The sequence below is a fragment of the Clarias gariepinus genome, chromosome 14 (genome assembly GCF_024256425.1).
Source record: "Clarias gariepinus isolate MV-2021 ecotype Netherlands chromosome 14, CGAR_prim_01v2, whole genome shotgun sequence".
In the NCBI taxonomy this organism is placed as follows: domain Eukaryota; kingdom Metazoa; phylum Chordata; class Actinopteri; order Siluriformes; family Clariidae; genus Clarias; species Clarias gariepinus.
In genome coordinates, this window is record NC_071113.1 from 28754446 (window position 1) to 28778841 (window position 24396).

Below are 24396 nucleotides of genomic sequence, written 5' to 3' on the forward strand. Positions count from 1 at the left end.
GTGATGCTGTCAGGGTTAACCCCTTGACTCTTTTGGGACTCTCTTGTGTTTTTGTTTATTGTACCGAGGTGGCTCGTTAGTTTTGGTATAAATAGCCTGCCTAAGTTAATTTTGTCTGTCTTGCAACTGTTTGTTTTCTCCTGGGCCTGTACTGTTGAGTTAAGCTGATCTGTTTTGTTAAACTGTTCTGTTCTTGTTTGCCACAGTATCTCGGTTTGGTGTGAGTTGTGCTTGTTTATGTTTTGTTTGTATTTTATTAAAAAACACCTTAAATCTTAACCTCTGCGCTTATGCCTCGCCTCCAACCCCAATACAACCGTAACAGAATACCCTTTTTTCAGCTCATCTTAGGCAGTATGTACAGTAACTATAACTATAAACATTACTGAGCAAAAACATAGAAAATCAGTCATGTTGGTTATGGTTGTTTTCGGTTGTTCAAAATGCTAATTTTGAGAGTTTTTATGTCATTCCCATACTCTGATAATAATAAAAATGTATATGTTATAAAAGCAACGATAACTTAAGATATCAGAATACCGAAATGCATAGTTTGTTGTCTGAAGCGTCCCCATTAACACACACCAGGAAGACTTTCATATAAGCAGTTATATATACATGTTTTATTGTCATTGACCTATACTGTGTTGCTGGCACAGATCTGTGCCGATGGGTTTTTAAAGTGCCCATGAGCTGCATGCATCACTATTAGAACTTTCAGCTCTAATAGAATTTGCTAAGCAAATGCGGTGGACACCCAACTCTATGTCCTGTATATTTTTATTTCAAGCATTAATTTTTACAAAGGCTAATCAACCTACAGCAGTTACCTTTGTCCCGCACAGGACTGAAGATGGCTAGGTTGTCAGTTTTGGCAGTGCAGTTCCATCTGTAACAGTGGAACTGGTGTTGGCAATCCTGGATGCCCAGTTTGACCCCTTTAGCAATGCTGGGCATGACCTCAATGTAGTTTAAGCAGTAGCCCAGCCACTTTTACAAAGTTTGTCAAAATCACAGTGGATGTCTAAGATTAAAAATAAACAAGTCTTTACAAGTTTTACCTTTCTAAGGACCGTGGTATCTATAACCATTTTTGTAAACTAATTTTTTTTATTTGTAAATAAATCTCTTACTCTACAGAATTTGTCTTTTCATAGACATTTTATGTAGAAGAATGTATGGTTCCTGCTAAATCTTTTACAAAACTTTACACAGACAGCTTTTGCTCTTATCTGTTTCATTAGAACCCTTTAATTGTCCCAGTCTAACTAATGCAAATTAAATGTTATTTTATTTTTTAATCAAATAGCTGTGGTTTCCATGTTATAAAATGTGAAGCGGTCTGGGTGTCCTGACCCGGGCGTGTGTGAGGGGTTTCCATACATGTTCCAACAATCCTACACACATCCCATTCATTAAGTTTAACTACAGAAGCAGAAGGTAGACATTAGTGTCGTCTCCTTGAAAACGAATTGTCCGTTTAACATCCACATCGTCTCCCTCTTCCCACGAGAAGGGCTTTTATTTCTTCTACTTAATGGAAAATTGATATGGAAACCATATTATATATCTGACCTTACATTTCACCTGGTATAGTATAAGTTATTTGCTCATTAGTGATACAAAAAAAAGTAGCCCAAACTGTTTCCAGTTTTTCACAGAGCTTTAATAAAGGGTAAAAAGTTTAAAAACTTGAACTTTAAACATCCAACATCCTGGGAATTTGTGAACACAATTTAATGATACCTTACATAGTGCCATACAGTCGACTGTGTTAAACAAAACCCATTCTGGATCTCATTGTTTGGAAAGACATTTACACTGTGGATGCTGGAAAGGAGAAAACAAAAAAACAAAACAACAACAAAAAAGTGTATTTTACAGTTGTAATAAACAATTTTAACTAAGCAAGTAAAAATGCAGAATGATTCGCTGGTCTGGTAAAACAATATCGCTTACAAAAAACGTCACTGAATATTGTCGCAAAGGTACTCAAGGTCTAAAGAGACATGGGAGAATAAAAAAAAATGCTTGAAGAAAAAAAAATAGGTTTTGCAGAATCTTTAGATCATTCTTTATTTGCTAGACAAGTAATCACCCTAGTAAAATAAATTCTTAATGTTAACCGGCAAAAAATAATAATGAAAAAATAAAAAAGGATATAAATGGCAAAACTGTTTTAGACTGATAATGAGATTTTATAATAAATTAACATTTCTGACATAGCACAAGCAAGTAGGTGACTTGCTCTAGAATTGGCTTGCATTTCACATACAGTGAAGATCTAACCAATCGTAGAGATCGAATTCTTGTAACCAATCATAGCGCAGAACTCAATTTTGATAAAAAAAAAAAAAAAAAAGACAGGACGTATGATGACCAAACCTATTCTACCATAGGCTTGCTAACAGATTGTTAATTGCTCTTTTTATATATTTACCAAATCATAGATTTTTAGAAATTGCCTAGCAACGCCTCTTCTCACACTGACCTTGATTTACTGTACTTTCTTGTGTCAAGTCATGTTTTTAATTTTCACAAATATTTTGCGAAAAATAAAAAGACAAATTTTCCTTTATATATTTTCTCTTTTTATGTCCCTACAGGAGCTACAGGAGCTTCAGGAGCTACGTGACAATGCAATATCATAGGGATAACAATATTGTTTTACTTCACAGGCCGTCCACCATGAGGTTTAAATTAGGAAAATTCAAGATGGCCTTCATTCAAACAGTATAAACCTAGCTGTAATTAAAAAAAAAATTTCCAAAACTTTGTGAATGGCATTAAGACTAAGGCATCACTTTAGTTTAAACAGGAATGTTTAATGTGTAGGAAAATAATATACACATCAACATCAGTATACCATATTTACACACACACACACAAAGTCCAGTTTCTATGGGAGTGTTAGAACCCTTAACCACCGCAGCAATGATCTTCACAGAGGGTCCGTACACACCAGTGTCTGTGTGTAGTGGAGTTGCTAACCACTAAAGTGTTGGGAGAGACGGTGTCGATTCCACATCAGCATGTCATGATGTGCCTAAAAAGAAAAAGGTTAAGCTTGGATGTTTAACTTGTATAAACAGTTTCGTTAAATTCTGACAGACTTCATTACCACTTTTCAGACCACTTTTTTTGGTACTTGGCAATCTCGATACTGACACAGATCACAAATTGACTAACCTGTTTAGGATTGATCAACCAGTGTCTTTAGTGGTGGTTTCAAGTTTTATATAACACATAAAACTATGTAAGTGTGCAAGTTTCAGCGCTCAGTACTTGCTGAACTGAACTCCTCTGACTCTGAAACGTTACAGTTTTCATGATCTGATGTTTAATGACAACAAGGAATAATGATCTACATGCTGTCATTCCTCCTTTTAATATCTGAATGAGGTTTGCAAGTCAAGACCAGGATGTATCGTGACTAAGACAAGACTAAGACTCAGACGGTATCAAATTAAGGAGAGGTCCAAAGTATATACCTAGACAAGAATTTGAGAAGTTGAGACAAGTTGAGAGTAGAATCAGTGTCTTGAGACTGAGACAAGACCAAGAACTAAGGTGTTAAGATCAAATCAAGATCAAAGTGTATCAAGAACAAGACAAGACCAAGTATTTAAGTGGCCAAAACCAATTCAAGACCAGGACCAAGATGTTAAGGGGTTGAGACCTAGTCAAGGCTATCAAGGCTGTTTTTTTTTTTTTTTTTAATCACTTAGACCATTTTCTTCTGTTTCTAACACATTGAAAACTGACTGTTGACTTGCTTTCTAAAATGTCCCACCCTTTGACAGGTGCCATGGGAATGAGATGTCTTTTTTTTTTTTTTTTTTTTTAACTATTTGAAATAAAAAAAATCTACAACTTTTAATTTAATAGTCCAGAACAACAAACCCTTCAAATGTTCTGTAAAGTTCCTTGATCATGAAGTCCCCTAAGTGACCTTTAATCTAGTGCAGTCTGTACCCATGACATTTTCTAAATGAGCACATGAGACAGACCTAACTAATTTTAAAAGCTTGTTTTTCTTACTCAAATTTTTATGCCATTTAACAATTCTAATAATTTAATAGCATCGTTTATATTTAACCTATAGTTACTGCATTTAATGAACAAATTGATTCAAATCGACACAATTTAAGAAAATATTGCAGTGACATAGGGCTTTTAAATTAAACCCTATGAAAAGAAAATTCCATGTGTGACGAAGAAGAACGAATGCAGAAGAACTTACGCACCCTCTTCTGCCAGCAACGCCAAAAACTTCCTTACTCTGTGTTCAGGAGGCATCTAAAACACACACACACAGGAGAGGACAAAATAACAGAAAAAGAAGATGATAAAAAATGTGCAGCAGAGTAGATAACTGTGGGTCAAAAATGAGGTTCATTTCTGTGTTCTAATAGTGAGTAAGTATTAATTTTGAATAAATTAATAAATGAATCGAGAGCATCAAACTGGAGGTAAATCAAGCTAGACCTGCTAACTCAAAATGATCAAAATATGGCCACATAATGTCCTGAACTTTAAGTCCCCTAAAGCATGAGGGACAGGTTGCTGAATTGAAAAGCGTCCCGATATAGAGCCGAGTCGAATATGTTGTTGAGAAACCGCATGAACTAAGAACAGAACATAGCGGACTCAATGAGTGAGGGGGCAAAAGTATCTCCCTGCAGCTAAAGCCCCTTTTCCACTAGAGTCTGAGCTAGGTGGAGTGTGTGTGGTTTTTCTTTTTCTCTCCTGGTCGTGCGGAAGTCTGGTCGAGCCGACGTGGACGATGTTTTGGGAGAAGGTCATGGGGTGGTAATTTTGTGAGCCATAGGCTGAGTCCAGAAGTTGGCTTCATTCAAGTAGATGGCTCTGTCTGGGATGTCAGAGTATGAGGCACAGGTGCTGGCAAAGCCTCCTGCTTGTTCTTTAACAAATTGTGCAGATCCAGACCAATGGCGAACAAGTCATCGTCCTGGTAAGCAGGCTGTTTAAAGCTATGCTGTGGGCCAGCGCTGCTAGGGGGGGTTTCCCGTCCTCCAACCTGTTAAAACTATCAATATCTGTTTATTAGGGATAGTGTAGTGAACAGGCTGTTACTATAGAAATAAAACATGGCATCTATTTGCGATTTGATCATTTAAAAAAAAAAAAAATATATATATATATATATATATATATATATATATATATTTCTTTATCAAGTTCACCCAGGTCTCAGAGCTCCACCAAAGTGTGTGTGTGTTAATATTCCAGCAGAAATGATCATTTTTTATCCCTCGGTTTCACTTCTTATCCCAACACGTGTTCAGTGTCTATGTAAATGAGCTACTGCTGGGTCACGCCTCTCCTGAGAACAACAGAGCTGAGCACTGCAAGGAGGGGTTCTTATATGAGGTCACATCAGGGAGAACTGCCCCGGGCAGAACTATTTTTTACAAAATAAAAAATAAAAAATCCTTTTTTTTTTTTTTTTGCATATCTCACCTGCAGGGACATCTCAATGAGCATCTGAAGCTTCTTAATGCCGAGCCATACTCTTTTGCCCCTTACTTCTTTAGCAATTTGGGCACGTTCATCTTCCTGGAAGCCTCCCAGCAGCTTTAAAACACACACACACACACAAATCACAATTAAATTCAACACCAGTAGAGCCCATGTCAGTTTGTTTCTTACCATTTATCCACATCTTCATGTACTATATTCATCTTTATATTTATGCACTATTCTATCAATCTCTTTATTCACCAATTTATCCATCTCCATCTCTCTTTTATTTCATCTCTCCATTGTTTCTCTATTCATTCCTCAGGAACTCAGCAAGAAAGGAAAGGACTGTCTCTTTCTCTCACGATTCAGACTTTCAGGACCATCAGGTGCTCTCCTCTTACTTATCTTTCAGTCTCAGAGTCTCTCATTTTATCCATCTTACCCTCTTAACTTATTTGTTTCTCTGTTAGTCTTTCACCTATCAGGGACTATCAGTCTAGACATTAATGAAGGAGAGGTCTCCATTTCCCCCTCTCTCTATCCCCAACCCCCCTTACTGCAGTAACTCTGACCTCAAGTGCCTCCATCAGATGTTCTGCTTTGGAGATGTTGGGGATGTGGATGGTTGTGCTGAATGCGTCCAACATGCCCATCTCCTGCAGCACGTCCTTACGGCTGGTGGTGCCAATGATCAGCAATTTACGACCCTACACACATGCACACACAAACACAGAGATCAGTATTACCTTTATATAGCTTTGGATGGTCAGGACAATTGGTTTCCCAATAATATAAATAAATTTTTATTTAAATAAAAAATAAAGAACCCTCTAGCAAACTAATGTTAATTTTAAAGTGGATTGAAATTGATCTTGCGTTCCTAAATATGACTAAAAAGACTGTACAGCTATTGGAGGAGAAATTAAAAAAAAAACTGGTTCTCATAATGCTCCATCTGAGTAAACTCTGGGATGTAAAGTCATGACTTAATTTGATCAGCTACGAAGATGGCTGCCAAGAAGCTAGCCAAAAACCATACGCTCAATATTAATTTAACGATTCATTTTATGATTTTATGATGTGCTGAATTCAAGGTTGGGAAGACCTTTTCCTACTTTTGAGCTGTTATGGTGTTTTCTGAGCAAAGGTCTTGAGATATCTATGAGGTGTTATTGCGTTAGGAAATCAGCAACACTGTGCACACCTTTAAATGTCACAAGCCGGGCTATGTAGAGGCTTAAAAAAAACAGCCAGGGTAGGTTTAATAACATTGGAGTAATGTCTTTAAACAATCTCTTCCTAGTGAGCACATGAGCACAATAATGAGAGCTTTCAAGGCTCTGAAAAATATTCACGGATGTGTTAAGAAATACATTTTTAAACAAGATGCTTGAGTTTCCTCTTAGCAAAGGAAAATAAAAACTGCTAGCTCATGCATTTATGATTCATGCATGAAACAATATTTTTTACACATTCCTAAAATTTTCTAGATTTTGTAAATAAAAGGTTTCTTGTTATTCTTTGGATCTTATGTGCTCTTATGTAGCTCTGTAAAAACTTTTTAATCAGTTTAAATTCTAATAGACTGTATTCTAAATGAATACAAATTTAACGTAGCGGTAGAAAACACACAGTTGCTGTTGAGAAGCTCTGCTGCCCCCTTTCTGTAGTGGGCGGTACTACAGGAGTAATGCATGTGTACCAGTGTGAGTGAGTAAGTGCATGTGTGTGCAGATGTCCGTGTGTACACTCACACGAGGAGGCAACTTCTTCAGCAGCACCAGCAGGGCCTGAAGAACCGAGTTTGAGAAACGAGGTCCGATCGGAACATAGTCTGAGAGCACAGGACACACGCCAGCTTGTTACTGTACACTATGTTTATAAGGACGTATCCTATTGTTGCAGCAAATTCTTTATAACCAACACCTAAATCGAACACTAACTTTAACTTACAGTATTCTCAGTAAAGAAACTTTTCAAAATATATAAAAATAGGAGCAGCAGTAATTTTTCCCGTGGTGGATGTAGAAGGGACTCACCCAGGAGCCGCTCGATATCATCCACTACCACGCAGCTCAGCTGAGACTTATAGGCATCATCGAATATCTACACAGAAAGAAGAGCAGCCTTGTGAGAACTCAGTCACATGATCGGTTTAATAATGGGTGTTTATTACGTCAAGCAGTTCATCCTTACCTTCTTGATGGCCTGGCACTTGGCGATCTCCGAATGGCCGATCATCTTGTCTGGAGAGCAGATTTTAATGAATGGGAACTCCGACTCCTCTGCGATTTTAGCTGCCAGTGCGGTCTTACCGCTGTGAGCTGGACCTGGAGGAGGTCATTCAGGCATCAGTCATGTACGTAAACGTCTGTGTGTCTCTGTCACATAATAATGATGTGACATAACGTGACATACCCTCAAGCAGCACTGTTACTAGTGGTGTGCGTTCGCTATTCTGTGTCTGTTGCACCAGCAGCTCTCCGTCTCCCAGGATTTCTGACACGGCGTTACTCCACTTCACAATGCCGTTCAGGATGTAGCTGGAGTAGTCCTCCTGATTGGTGCCGAATGCCTGCACACAGAAAGAGACACACAAAATCTTACGTTTTGGTTCTGGAAGTAGAACTGTACCCAAAATGGAGGACTTTTAAGACACTTTCCATAAACGCTACATAAAGTGTAGACATGCATCAACTAAGTGGAGTGTGATTATAGGAAATCTTTTCTCTGGCTCTTTGTAGAACTAAACAAGCCGATGTTAGGTAAAACAGGACTTAACATCAGGGATAAAGAGGTTGGGGGAAATATGATTAATATGATATTTTCTATACATGTAATACAAAAAAAAAATGAAATATTAATCAGAAGGTAATTCAGACAAGTTAATAATAAAACATATGTATTTTACATACCATTCACCAACAAACAAGTATAATTGTTTATTTGAAAAAAGCTCAAACTACATTAGTAAGCTATATTATTAATACTATTGACAAATTATATTTAAACATTTAAACAAATTTCATCGAATGCAAACTTATGAATACATTTATTGGTTATATATTTTTTGATATGCGTTATATATTTAAAATTTCATTTACAAAATATGTATTTAACATTATAATAAAACAAATGTTATCAATGATGTAATAATCACTATATGCATGTTATATGTTAACAATATTTAAATATTAATAATAATTAATATTAATAATATGTGTTATATTATTAATAATAATATTTAAATAATGATAAGTAGTAGTAATTATATTAAATATCAATCATAATTAAATTTTATTGAACAATAAAAAATTCCATAATCATAGCCATAAACATTATTTTGTAATGATTAATTAGAAATGAGACCCTATATTCCTTTGGAGGATGATATAGAATAGAATAGAATAGACATAATTAATTTATCTGATAATTATAGGCATATAATAATAATAACATTATTTGAATAATAATAATACATTATAATATACATTATTTATTAAATAATATATCAGGAATAAATTCCTATATTCATTCAAAACACATTATAAAGTTATAAAAAATAAAAATAAAGTTTTTTCTATTATTATTTTACATGATAAATTATTTTACATGATAAATTTTTTATAAGCATACTCATTTATAAGCATACTCCAAAATACATAAAAAAAACTTTACTGTATATGTTTGAAATCTGCTGCTGCAAAACCCCACTGTATGCTGTAGTCGAGAGTAAACTCACGGGTTTGATGTCGTTATTCAGTGCTGCCCAGAAGTCACTCCGGCTGACCTGCAGCGATTGGGCCTTTTCCGTGTCCACCTCCACCTGATTACTGGCCTGGATTCACACAGACACACACAGACACAGATATTACTCAGCCCTGTAATAATAAAAAAAAGTCAGTAAGAGAGAGAGTTAATACCTCCTCACATGTAAAAGCTTCAAATATAACACAGGAGTGTATGAGTCAAGTCGCCCCTGTTTGTTTTTTCTCAAACACACTAACACAGTGTGGGTGCAACATCCTGTGCCAGAGACACTCCCCACAATATATATAAAGAGCATCCAAAGCTCTTTAGTCGTGTATTACTGTAGGTCTAAATAGGAATGTCATTACTATTACATTTTAATTGTATAGAGCTTTTAACAATGGAAATTGTCACAAAGCAGCTTTACAGAAGAAAAAAAATTAAATATGTATAAAGGACTATAAAATGTGTGAGGAAACACGTATAAATTATTATGATCTGATGGTCCCTGATGTGCAAGTCAATGGGCGACGGTGGCGAGGAAAAAGTTCCTAAGATTGCAATAGGCAGAAACTAAGAGGAACCAGACTCTACAGGAAACCGATCCTCATTTGGGCAATAACAGACAGTAGAAATTGTTTTGCAGTGTATTATATGCATCAAATATAATGCATCATAACAAGCACAGGGACTATAACCTATCCTGTAAGGAGATACAAGCATTCTCATTCGTAGTGATTTACATGTGAACACTGTAAAACCCAAAATGTATTAGGTATTGAGACGTATATCCATTAAGTTAGTTAATGATTTGAAATATTTAAATCTGACACTGAAGACTCCATCCAAAAATGTTACATAATTGTTTCCTTACAGAAACCTTTTGAGTCCAAAAGGCTGAGAGTGAAAAGGGAAAATGGTCACTGGTCTACAGCTTTCCTGTTGAGCTCAAAGTGGTAATTAAGAAGTTCACACCTTGATGTGACGGTTCATGGCAGTGGACTGCGCCGCTCGGACAAGTCCCTCTAACTCCGCACCGCTGTAGTTCTTGGTCTCGATGGCCAGCTCCTTAATTTCTACATCACTTGCCAACATTTCAGCCTGCCTCATTTTGGCTGTGTGGATGTTTAGGATCTGGACACGACCCGTCTCGTCCGGCAGACCTAAAGAAGACATGAAAGAAAGAAAAAGATGAGAACATTGAACATTGGTTTTAAGGGTATGAATTTTATTTTGCATTTTGACTGTCATTAATGTACAATAACGGGAAAAATTCAGAATTTAGACCTGTAGCAGTCTAGTAGGAAAATGATACAGGCCTGGACTAATATTCACTTATGAGCACATTTGAATGTGAATTATTTAAAAATAATCATTTACAGTTGTGCAGGGTATGAGGTGCCAGGTCGATATGGAAATAGTCCCTGGCTGAATGCCACTATGTTGGAGTTTTGATTGTCTGTGCTTATGAACTAAACAGGAGCTCAGAGTAATTGGCCTACTTGGAGACTCTAAATGGAGTCCTGCACTGGGCTCCAGTAGGGGACTCCATAATCCTGATGTCCCCTTCAACGCACATGTGGGCAATGACAGGCACTAACCATCCAGCACCACTGGTCGGTCCTAAAATACTTAAAGATTAAACGCACAGTATTGACACTTCCTAATTACTCGCAGAAACCAGTTGTCCTTGGCCAATTATGTGTTTGGCCACATGCAAGTAAGAGGTTAAAACTAAAATGAGAACTCATTAAAGACTGCAAAAGTCAATGTTGTGAGATCTGCCTTTCTTACACTTTACGCTACAATATTTTTTAATCAACTATGAAGAATCCAGTCTGATCCTGAGAGAGTATTTAGATCGTACCAATCTCCATCTTGACCTCTAGTCTTCCAGGTCTGAGAAGAGCTTCATCTATGAGGTCAGGTCGATTGGTCATGCCTGAAAAAGACATAATGAGGAAATGTAAGCAAGGGATTGAAAATCGAGATATGAACTTGCAGATTTAGGCAGGAAGTCATTACCTATAACCAGGATGTTGTTGAGCTGCTCCACACCGTCGATCTTGGACAGCAGTTGATTGACGACAGTGTCGTGGACGCCGGTGCTGCCTGCCATGCTGCCTCTCTGCTTGCAAATGGCATCAATCTCATCAAAGATGATGATGTGGAGTCCACTATTTGCTCCCAGCTTTAAAAAAATAAAAATAATAAAAATAATCAGGGTATTGAAGTTGCACTTTACTTTTTCTTCTCATCATTTGTACACTCTGCTCAAACAGCTTCTACTAAGCTTTAACTTTCACTCTAAAACTACCATTGCCAGGCTGTGCTTTTGATGTTACTCAATGTCATATAGCTGCACTGCATTTTGGGACTTTTATTTCCGTATTCATTTTAAAGCACTCACTGCTTTAAACCTCGTTCTAAATATGAAAATTGAGTTTTATATCTTTGCTGTGGAATCCAATCCAATTTGAATTCAAATGTAGTTTTAATGACATGTATTTCAATCCTTCATATTGAAAAAGAGGAGGGGCCTTAAGGAGCTGAAGTGGAAATGTTAAGACGCCACATCTTCTGCACTGACTAGCTTTTATTCCTGATGTAGAAAAGTCATTTGTATTACAAAATGTTAGTTTCACAAAATGCACAGGAGTGTACTGTACTTTTCTGCAGTGTTTCAATGCTCTCACCCTCTTCTGCTCATCCTCTGCATCAGCAAACAGCTTCCTGATGTTGGCCTCCGACTCACCCACATACTTGTTGAGGATCTCAGGGCCGTTGACCACCTTTGGCTCTCGGGCGTTTAACATCTTCCCAATCTGACGTGCCATCAGGGTCTTACCGCAGCCAGGAGGCCCGAAGAGCAGAATACCCTTAACGTGCTTACAACCTGAAAAGAGAGATCATTTTTGAGTATCTTTCAGTGTGGAGGTCATAATCATGTCCAACACTATGGTCAAGAAGCTTAGGCAGTTTGGTTGCTAAATGGTTTCTATCTGCAGTAGATACAATAAGAAGAATTTCCGTCTATCCACATTTAATTAAAAGAAATTGTTCTGTGTTCAGTTTATGTCATAAGCAGCTAAAAAGGATCACTTTATAGCACTAATTTAGTTTTGTGCACTTGAATTGAATCATACACATGATGAATAAAATTGGACCCAGTACTGTTCCTTGAGGAACACTCCAATAAATACTATGCTTCAAAGTATAAATTCATAACAGCTAAATATTGTTTAGCAGTTTTAATAAAGAATAAAACATTTCCTGGCATGTTGCTAAATAGGCAAAAAAAAATAAAAAATCAACAAGTGGCCCCATGTGAAAAGGGAATTCCCCCAAACAAACTACTACAAGAGCACAACGACGACTCATTCAAGAGCTCATAAATGAACGCAGAAACAACATCTCAACAATAATCTGGACGAACTTCTGTGTTCTATCAAAAAATCAGAAAGGGAAATGTCCGGCCAGTTTTTAGGTTTAGGGGCAATTACTGGTTCACAAGCAAGCAGGTGTGAACTGCTTTTTTCCCTTACTAAATGAAATTATAATTTAAAACTGCATTTTGTATTTACTTGGTAATGTATTTACTTGCTTTCTTTTTGATTATCTCAATCATTTAAGTGTGACAAATAGAAAGAAATATGTAAAAGAAAATTAAAGAAATACTTTTTTACAGCGTTGTACATACATATGGACAGAATGTGGTCATACGCACATGGCACAGTCTGGCATGTTGCCATAGAGGAAAACACAAACTGCATATTACACACTTATGCTTATGTGAGTGGAGAGACTCACCCATCTGCTCCACGATGTCCGGAGGGAAAACCCGAGAGGCGAAGGCTCGGCGGAAGATGTCAGAGAATTCCTTGTCCAGGCCTCCTATTCCCATTCGCTCGAAGTTCCAGTCAGGGTTAATGATGGACTGTCGTGCACCTCGAGATTTTGCCTTACCTGAAAATGAAAAAGATTAAAACTGTGATTATTCTGAACTATTAAAAAATCAACATTTACTGCATCTTATGTAAACAGTGTGGAAAAGTTGTAAAATTGTGTAACAGCGCTGGCATTTTTGTAGTAGCAACATTCAGCAATTATACAGTTCAGATTTACAAATTGATGGCCAAAAGAGAAGAAGAAGCCTTAAAGTGTGTAATAAAGCAGACATTCACAAACTTAACAAAAAAGGAAACATTTATACATTCAAAAATAAAACCAGGTTACTACAAAAAAAATTGCCTCACTGATTTTATACATGAAAACAAGCAAAAAAAGTTGTTAACATGCTGTAGTTTGAGCCGCATGGCACAAAATCAATCAGATGAGTGTATTTCAAACGAAGGTTTTTTAGAATATAAAATTAATTAAGTTTCTCATAAACTGAATCACTAAGAGAACATAGTTTTAAAGCTTATTTAATCTTCAGATTATTTAAAAGTATTTTTTGTATTGCAACATTTTTAAATAATTATCAAAAACTAGGCTTTGTCAAAGGAGAAGGAGATGAGGGCCAAGAGGATGATGCGGGTATTGGAAAATATTCACTCTTACTTTCTGATATACAGACATAACTTCATAATCCTCCTTTTGCTGTCCTAATCTTTGCAATGTTGTAATATCTGCAGACCAATAGGAATGGTTCTGTGCTTAAGAGACACACTTTCTACTCTTACACTCTAAGTATAATTCTGATTAGTTACTATAAAATAACATTCCAGCAGTTACAGAGTATTCTTGTTCAATCTGGCAACAGAAATCTGAACCTCTGGTCTCTGTTGTCTAACATGAGATGTGATTACAGCAGAGATTATAAACACTATCGTAATTCACCCAGAACTAAGTGCTAAAAAAGTAAATATGAAAGTGTAATACAGGTGCTGGATTTCAGGAACATAATAGATTCTAAGGGATTCAGGTAATTCAAACACACCAATTTGTGTTTAAAAATTTGAAGAGGAAAAGACCTCTAATCTGTAAATGTATGTGTGTGCGCGCGTTTCATGTTTGTGGAGTAAACACTCACCAATCAGGCAGATTGAGGAGCTCTCTGCCTTCTCAAAAATCACCTGACTGTTTCCGTGCAACAAGCCCACCTCAATCTGCAGAAAACATGAAAGATCATTTCATCTACTTATACATTATTACATTATCTAAGTGCAGTACATGTAACCCTAGCATTATAAATAATAAAAAATCTAACAAAACAACTTTATTTGGATTCTCACAGGCTGGTAGAGCTGTTCCACACAACTAATACTAATTACAATACTACCAATAATAAAACAAAAAAATATATAACATTTTTCCATAACGGTATAATAATTGACAAAATTAATGGAGAAACTAAAGTAGGATGAAAAAGCTTTTTTTTTCCTTTCTGTTTTTAGTTTTTTAAAGTTTAGTTAGTGTCTTTATTTTCATGTACTGTATGGCTATGAGAATTACAGCAAAACACACAGATATGGTACATACAAATGCACAGAATGTTCTCATTGAGGCAGACACACCCTGTATATTACACGTCTATGTAGAGTGAGAGTGTGTTAATGTGACAGGATACACTCACTAAAGTTTTTCAAAAAAAGGAATTACAAAACAGCCACGTAAATAATATATGTCATTTTCCAGGACCAGGACGAGCCAGATTTTTGTGAAATTGTGGTAGTAGTAAATAATGGTTTAATTGGAATAATTACAAAATTGTTAATAAAAGTGGTAACTTTTTCAGAATTTATTATTTTATTCATTTAATTCATTTTTTTTTAATTCATTCATTCTTTTCTAGGATAAAGAAAATATATAATTTCATGACTTACTGGGGTAACTATTGAAAAAATTGAAAATTGAATGAAAAATTATAAATACTTAATACAATACTTAATACAATACTTTTTTTTATTATTTATTTTATTTATTATTTATTTATTTATTATTTATTTTATTTATTAAATATCTAGAAATAGTCCATTGACTTATCCAGGATTCATGAGTCTGCCTTTATTTTTAATAGTTTTTTATGTTAAATTAAAATGATCTAGTACGGCGATAATTTGTTTGAATACAATAATTATTTGACTTTTTTACATGTCCCAAAAGCATTATTTCTGTGATATTGCAACTATACAAATGTAGAAAATAATTATAAAATTGTAATGATTTAATAATAAATAAAAATAAATAAAAATAAATAAATAATCTATTACTCTGACAACAGAAACACTTTTAAGAACAGAGGATCTCACAGCAGTGAGAAGATCCAGAGTTCAGGAGATACCTTGTTCTTCTTGCTGGAGCTCCGCTCACCCTTCAGTATGCTGGGGTCCATCGCCTCAATGCTTTGGACTACCAGCAAAAAGAGCTTGTCACAGAAGCTGAACACGCACTGAGAGGAAAATCACAATCAGAAGACTTTAAGAAAAACATTACAAAAATCTAGGATTAAAATTAAAATCTGTTCTTTATTAATAAAAACATGTAAGCATAAATGTACTGCTGTTGTAGAAGAAGAAATAAACATTATAACATTCTTTAATAGGAAAATAATCAACTTCAGGCTGGTACACAGTGACTCCGCTTCATCACACTGTTTTTTCCAATGACAGGACAGCATATGGATTGTTTTATTAACGAAACACTGAGATTTAAGATGCTCTTGTTTACCTGTTGTCCAGAGCAGAATGCCTGCGAGTTAAAATTCTGGATAAACTCGATGGCCATCTTGTCCGAGTCGTACGAGTTGCTGTCTGCATTCTTCTTCTGCAAGAAGTCGATTTCCAGAGTCATGGTCCCAATGTATTGCTTTGATGAGTCAAAGCTGTAATTGCTGACTGCAACAGAGAAAAAGATCGATTTACTTTTTTAGTTGTGATGTAATGCAGATAGATAACAAGTAAAAGTGAAATCAGTGAAGCGGCCATATTGGAGAACTGGAATTTGGTAGTTTATTTATTAGCAAGGCTTTGTGTGAGATGCACCATCATTACTTGATAGCCATTAGCATTGTAGCTACAGCGCAAACATGAAGAGGCACAATTCAAACGTCACCTACACTCTGAGGTGAAGGAACATTTAATTTTCCTAAATTTTGGTGTGAGGTAAGGTTCAGGTTTTTTTTCAGTTACATTTTGGAATGAGGGAATGTTTTTTTTAAATAAATTTGGAGTGAGGTAACATTATCTGCCTTTTTAATAGTTAAGAAATGTTCAATGTTCCAACATTTTGGGGTACGGGAAACATTTTTTTTTGCCATTTTGGGAATCGAGAACATATTTATGAAAAGGAACATTTAATTAACTGTAATTTTGAGTGGATTTTACCATCAATTTTCCCATGTTTAATGCTTTGCCATTTGTGGATGAAATAATGTTTTAGTTTCAAAAATTTTTATGTAAGATAAGGTTTAATTTTCTACCATTTTGGGCTGAAAAGACTTAAAATTTTAAAACTTTTGGAATGAGGGAATTTTAGGAGTGAAGAAATTTCCAGTTTTCCAACATTTTAATTCTAAGCATTTAAATTTTCATTATTTCCTGCGGCATGGGAATGTTTAAATTTCCAACATTGAAGAGTTAACACAATAAATTCTCTAAGAAGGTACAACAATGAATTGATATCTTGAATGAATTGATAAACTTTTTAGTCATATTAATCATGACAAATCGTGTGGAAATATATATATATATATATATATATATATTTTTTTTTAACAATAAGCAGCGTAGTGGACAAGTCAAGATTATGTTTGCCAAGTTTAATATTAAATGTGTCTTAAACAGCCAAGAGCAAATTTCAGTCTATTTAGCCCAGTAAATGAAACTGTGACAGATTTTTACCTTCCACATCTTGATTAAGAGAGAGACCTGCCCATTTCCTCTGGAAAAAAAAGGTACAAAAATTATTTACACGTGAAATCTAACAGGAATGTAACAGAGTCAATCAAAAGTTTCTTCACCACCAACTAATGCAGGAGTGTAACTTTCTCTTAAGGTTTGACCATACTGTACAACAAAAATGTTGTCAATGATTAAAATTAATAATAGGGCAGGGCTTCCGTTAGTGATGGGAAAGAGAAAGAGAGAGACAGAGAGAGAGAGAAAGAGAGAGAGAGGATTGCAAAGTTATTATAATTTTTTTTTTACAAGATTTTCTAAAACACCTAAAACTTCTAAATTTATCTGTGAGGAAAAATGCTTCAAATCATTGTATTAAGATTGACATGTAGGAATTTCTATGTTAATTATTTTATAAAACAGGATCAGCTGGATACAGACTGATTTATGGGTAAACTGTTATTTACACACAAATTCCTTCCTACTAAATCTAAAAGAATTGAATCATAAATAGCCCAGAAGTGAGTCAAAATAACATTCACTTCTTGGTTTTCTTTTATTGCTCACTTTATGCTGTCACCCCATTACGAATGCGGCCTTTCTATGGAGCTTTATGGGGGTTATTAAATGCAAATGAGAAGCGTCACAAGAACAACATATGCATAGGACTGTGAATAGAATTTTCGTCAAATCCACCTAAAAATGTATGTTCAGTTGGGCTACACGTTTAAATTATGAACAAATTTACACATTAGTAAAATATTAATAAGCGAGGCTCATTATTTGTCATTTATAATACTGATTTACAAGTATGATATCCTTACATGTTATGATGATTTATCAAGTGGGTTCTTGCACAAACCATTTTTTTTTATTTCTGTTTATTTTGCTGATGTGTAAAAAACATTGCTCTATGTATTTGGGGATGATAAGGAAGTAAAGATGTTGTTGTAAAACAGGAACAAGGGAAGGAAGTTGTACTGGAGTACCTGAGAGTTCTGGCTGCTCTCACGTTTACAGACGCAGGATAAGAAGCAGGTAAAGAAAAAACGTGACACACAGCCAGAGATCAGAAACATGACAAGGAGCAAACGAACAACACACTGCGTGCAAAGACGAGATAAGATTATAAACACGGATGAGAATTTTGTAAGTGAATAAATTAGTCTCATACTCAGGGTGTCTGCTGGGATGCTTAGTAATGTAAAAGGAATCATTTTTAAGAACAAAAAATATACAATACCAATCAAAAGTTTGGGCATACATAATTCAATATTTTTTGTCATTTATTTTTCTTCATTCTAGAACAACATTGGATTTTTTTTTTTTTCAAAACTATGTAATAACACATACAGCATTAGGTAATTAAGTAACAATAACAACAACCAGTAATTATTTTAAGACATGAAGGTCAGCTGTTCTGGAACAGTTCTTGGCTCAAGTGCATTTGTAAAACCCATCAAACTGTGTCTCATGAAAACCTTCCCAGGAAAGCAAGAACAAACCTGACCTCTGCTGCAGAGGAGAAGTTTATTTAGAGTCACCAGCCTCAGAAATCCCCAATTAGCAAACAGCACCTCAGATTAGAGCCATTATGAAGGATTTATGAAGTGGATATTTTGGACACTTTCAGCAATGTTTTATAGTGTACAAAGAAATTACAATTTGAAAAAACCACGGAATTAGAAGTCATGTCCAAACTTTTGACTGGTGGTGCAGGTAATATACTATACAGTATTATATCATTTAATTATTTCTCTACTACCACATGACCCCTGGGGGGCGCCATACATAAGAAACACACCACATTTACACATATACAGTGGTGTCTATATTTTCATTATTTTTATTAATATAAACATTTTATATATACACTTTTTTAAAGATCTAGATACATAATCTAATAAACTATTAAAATTGTACCTTATAAAAAAAATACAAAAAGCAACTAAAAACTAAAGAAACGAAAAGTAAAATCTTAAAATAAATGTTCTTTTTTTGGTACTACTACTACTATTACTAATAATAATAATTTAACACATCAAATCAAAATAAATACAATTATATACCAGATACTGATAATAAAATTAAGGAAAACCTAAAGTCAATATTTTAAATCTAAATATTATAAGCATATGTTTTTCTTCTTGTGTGTTTGCCTCTCTCTGTGTGTGTATATGTGTGTGTGCAGTTGTGTGTGTTGTACCTGGGGTAAGCTGAATGCGAGGGTTCCAGGCACCACACTGTGATGCGTCCTCACAGTGAACACATACTTGTGTGTGGGCGTGGTCCTGATCATCACATGCCTGCAGTGATATAAACCAGTGCACTGTGTCATAGGAAGGTTATAAATATAGGAGTAACTGCACTGTAACTATGGACGTTTTCTGTCGCATTTAAAATTAAAATGTAATATGAAAAAATGGCAATGTAATGATAAATCTAATTTACATTTTTAATTTTTACATGCAACATTGAGCTGAAAATTTAAATCAGTTATTGCATTTACATTTGCCATTTGGTGTACTAGTATTTTGAGATTTCATAATCGAAATAATACTATTGGTTCAATATTTAAATTTAAATGTAACATAGAACATGGAAATGTAATTGTACATTTTAATTCACATTGTGTGTGTTTTTATTTATGTATTAGATACATGGCAGCTTCAGCATGGGGTGGAGGTAGATGAGACAGATTTTACTTGTCATCAATGTGATATTATAATAGAAGGAGTAACAGAATTCTCTGTGTCTCTTGCATTGCCAATAATCTTTTGTATTATCCTTGAAATTTCACTATCAGGTGGTCATTGCTAATAAGTACAGATGCGTATAAGATGAAGGACATTTTATTTATAATTTTGACCCCATAATTGCATAACCATAATAATTCAATTTCTGAAATACATTTAAATTTAAATGAAGGTTTGCATGAAGCATCCAAAACAGCCATGTAAAATAAAATTATCTCAATGTTATTATATTAAACTGCAAATGTAAATGTAAATAATTGAATTTTTAGCCAAAAGTCGTAATGTTCCAAATGTTAAATTTAAATTTATCATCACTTTGGATAAAAAAAAAAAAATTTGTTGCATGAAACTTTTAAACACTGTGTCAAACTTTGTATGACAGAAGAACATCTGTATATAACAACTAGAGTATTTCTTAAAGTTGAATACTCACTGTCCGGACTTGTAATCTTTCTCACTGGCGACCACACAGTTGGTCAGCGAGAGTTCGTCAGTCGGACATCGCGCCGCGCTCATCATCTGTAAACACCATCCAAAAATACAATGAACTTAAAAATCTTCTCAAAGATACTGGTTTTCTTTTTAATGTTTAAAAATGAATAGCTTGAAACTAGGGTTTTGCTAATTACTTACACTACTTACTTAATAAATTATTTTTTACAGTTTGGAAATCCTGTGCTGAACTTCATTTGCATCATAAAATCTAAATTGGCTGTTATACGTATTTAATAATGCAATAACTCTTGTGAGTTATGTTTTCATTTTAAACTTAATGCTGATTTTTGCATCTACTTATAAGCTTACTGTTTCTTGATACTTAAAAAATCTTAAAATATCTATACTGGCCCATTTATTAGGAATTAGTCCAAAATATTCACAAAGTGGCAGTTCTACAAGTACAAATTAACTGATTCAAGTTGAAGCAACTCAAATCACCACAACCAGGTTCAGGAGAAAAACACGTCAAATCTTGAAGCTGCTGGGTTATGAGAGCAAAACATCACATCACTTCCTGTCAGTTACGAACAGTATTCTCAGGCTCCAATGAGCACCAATACTGGACAGATTGGAAAAAATACCACCAATTTTATTTTTCCTAATCCTCACCTGCCCCGGTCTGGTGCATGATGTAGCCTTAGACTGCGCTTCTCAGCTTTCAGAAAGTAGAGCAAATTCCTCGCGTGTTTTATTTAGCTCCAGTGGTGATTACAGGATCATGTTACATTTCTTGTTAATTTGACATCCTTACAGGCTGTACAGAACTGGATTCTTAACCTTAAACCTCTCCCAAAATTAAACAGAAAAACCTTTAAACCACTTTAGGCATGAAAAGCAGCTAATAATGAGTAATCGCCTGGACGTCAGGCAACTGGTCACTTTAGAGAGATCATGAGGAACATCGCAGGATGTAAAATGTGACAAAATTTTCCTTGTTCAAAAATATTCAAAACAGTAGAAGAACAGTAACTTTCAAATCCACCTTTTTCAGCTTAATAAGTCTTCTCAAGAGAGAGAAACAGACACAGTGGTAAATAGAGATGAATGTTTATACTGTAACTGCTATAATGTACATAATATTAATAATATAAACTTGCTGGGTTAGTGTATTAGTAGGCAGCATCAACATCAACTTTTATGTCATACTGTGACAGGTGTTTCTCACGAAATACAAGATGAAATCAGAAAAACTTTCACAATTTCTAGCAAAAGTGAGCCTTGATCTTCTGGCCAAAGCCATATATTTATTTGATTTATCCAATATTTATTTATTTATCTATCCTTTTTTATATACATAAAAATTTTATTACCTTTTAAATCCCTCACATTATATCTATAACTTAATTTTATATATATTGATTCCTATAACTTGGTTGAATGTTTAATATGTATCTGTCAGGCAAATAGCCTGTGAAGCTGATATGGCAATAAACCCTAATACAAACAAACAAACAACATAACAGTACGGCGTCATCTACGGCAACAATGTGTACGTCAGGCCAAACTCTTTACTACTAAAACCCCTGATCAGACTGTGACGCGTCTCCAGCGATGGTGAAACTGTATGACAGGCAGAAGTCAGGACTGATGAAACTATGGAGCAGTGTGAGGAGCGGAAGTGAGTCGACCTCACACTCCATTTTACAGGTAACAGTAGCAACAGGCGGTGGGATCTACGGCTAAACCTCTGGTTCTAAAGAAAAGAAACGCCATCGTAGTCAAAGTTAACGCAACTGCAGTTAGATTTGAGAAAGGAAACACTTTGGGGTGTGCTGTTATAAGAAAATAAATCAGGACCTGCACTTCATAACGCCTTCTAATTACTTATTACTTTTCTGTAACAGCACAGCACCATGTTTTATCCCCTGAATAAAGATACAGACTTCGGCTTAAAATATAAAGGCCGTGCGTCAGAAATGCAAACCAAAAAGACGTGCGTTTACATATTTAAAACGGAAACGGCAGGAAGTGTGGTCTCTTCTTTTTTTCTTCAGTTTATCAGCACGTAACTAGGCAAACAGATATGATATTATGGGATGTTCATGCAGGAAATAGGGCATTTCTAATTTTCTATACTCATCCATATAAATAACTATTTTTTTTTTAACAGAGTGGACGTTCAGAGCCGCAATTTTTTAAATCCATTTTAGCTTTTTGGTTTATGAAGTAGTTAATGACTTCTGAAGTTGACTTAATAACTAGTATCATTTTTTAAATCTTTAATTACTTTCATTAGTATTAAAAAATACCATTAATACAGCAAGCATTATCATGTGATACACTTCAAATAATTAGTTATAACTTTTTTTTATTTTATGTTTAGATCTTGCGTTTTTTTTTTTTTTTTAGGTTTAGTTTTTATGTTTAGATCTCCAAAAAAGCATCCCGCCATGATGTCCCTCAATATAAGATAACTCAGAAAGTTATTAACCACTTTTCGTTACGAGTTTAGGTCGTCATCATGGGTGACCCATTTGAGGAGTCAAAAATCCCTCTACAACTTTGCATCCTCAATGTATTGAGATCACATAGCCTGGTTTGGTGACGATCGCATAAATTCCCAAGGAAGAGTGTATCAAATTCCAATGTGCGCGTTAAAATAACTGACTTCCTGGTAATTTGAGCCCATGACATGCAATTCGAAAGTTGTTCAGCTCAATGAGCTCTAAATGTGTACCGGATTTCGTGTGCATACATGCAAGTGTGTATGAGCTATGCTGCAAAATCTCGTGCCATGCCCGAGGCCCAGACTCTCAAGCATCCTAATGCCAGCAGATTCCAACCTGTCTGAGTTTTTGAGCATGTTAAGTATTTTAAAAAATTCATAAATAATCCTTAAAAAACAACAACAATAGGGCCCTTCATAAACTATGATGACATAGGGCTGATGTCAGGGTGCTTAGGCCCTAATAAGAAAAGTAATTATGGGTCTTTTTTTAGAAGCAAGCTTTTTGATTACATTGTAACTTTAAATGAACTTTCTGTTCCATCAAGTGCAACAGTGAAAGACCTCAGTGTGATTATAGATTCCAGGAGTTTATCATTCCCACAATCTGATCATTTTGATTCTTACACATTTACACTTAAAACAAACTTCCATAATTCTTTTACTTGTGTAAAAGCTGCTTTGCAGCTTGTCGTAAAAAGCGCTATACAAATAAAATTGAATTGAATTATGGGTCAATCCCAAATTGCGCTCTTTAAGAAATAAAGTGCACTAGAAAGACGCCTTTTGTGTAACATGTAGTGCACTTAAAGAGAAAGTGTTCGCCGATGTGGAACACAGCCTTGTAACGAAGCAGCCGTCTGATCTTAACGTTCCCGTAATGTATAACCATTATAAACTTTTATAAGAATCAGAATCAAATTTAAAAAGCGGCAAAATAAGAATTCATTCTGTTATGATGGTTATTTGGAATATTTGTGGCTAGCAAATATTGTAATGTTTACAAAAATGTTAGCTCAAAACGGTGCCGCGTCATCAAACATCATGAGACAACAAGACTTCCGGGATACAAACTAGCTAGCTAGTTAGCTAGAGCTATTCAAAATATACGAACCTGCACTAAACATACAGTGTTCTCACATATTTTTTAACAATAATTTCGCCAAAGAAATATGTACTCACCCTGCCAGCCATGTTGTTGTATTGTATTTTAGCTGATAAACAGCAGTTATGCAGAAGATACCAGATTTAATGATCAGCTCTCTGTATGGTGACGACAGCTGGTAGGGACCAATCCTGAATCACTCCATACTAGTGCCTGTAGGAGTAGTGCACTAGGGTGGGTAATTGGGATCTAGCAAAACATGAAGGGCTGGCCTTTGGAGTCGATTATACGGAAGTGGCAGTGGGAGTCAAAATGTCAAAATAAAAGCTGGCATTTCACTACTGACGAGATTAGTATTACTGTACTTATAAACCCAAAGACAGATAGAGCTACATACAGTCGAGTGCAAAAGTTTGTACCCCCTTGTTTTTTTATTATTATTATTAATAATAATTATATTATTATTTTTTTGGTGTGAAATAACTAAAAAGTTGATGTGATATTCTGGAACGA

At 35.1% G+C, this 24396-nt stretch overlaps 1 protein-coding gene across 2 annotated transcripts; it reads right to left on the minus strand.

Annotated features, from left to right (window-relative positions):
* Nucleotides 1-1644: 1644 nt before the first annotated feature.
* Nucleotides 1645-24120, minus strand: LOC128541121 (vesicle-fusing ATPase-like). 2 transcript variants are annotated; one of them, XM_053511345.1, is made up of 21 exons: nucleotides 23961-24120; nucleotides 20268-20353; nucleotides 19285-19384; nucleotides 17082-17121; nucleotides 15910-16076; nucleotides 15524-15631; nucleotides 14273-14348; nucleotides 13048-13203; nucleotides 11934-12133; nucleotides 11263-11428; nucleotides 11105-11179; nucleotides 10213-10400; nucleotides 9230-9325; nucleotides 7906-8062; nucleotides 7684-7817; nucleotides 7527-7593; nucleotides 7242-7321; nucleotides 6060-6194; nucleotides 5485-5598; nucleotides 4248-4299; nucleotides 1645-3046 (listed from the first exon to the last, which is right to left on the minus strand). In XM_053511345.1, exons 1-21 carry the CDS (start codon nucleotides 23970-23972, stop codon nucleotides 3036-3038), a joined length of 2220 nt encoding a protein of 739 aa, XP_053367320.1. In that variant the 5' UTR covers nucleotides 23973-24120; the 3' UTR covers nucleotides 1645-3035. The 2 variants fall into 2 exon arrangements, with proteins under 2 accessions (XP_053367320.1, XP_053367319.1); XM_053511344.1 differs by having other exon boundaries at nucleotides 4244-4299.
* Nucleotides 24121-24396: the final 276 nt, after the last annotated feature.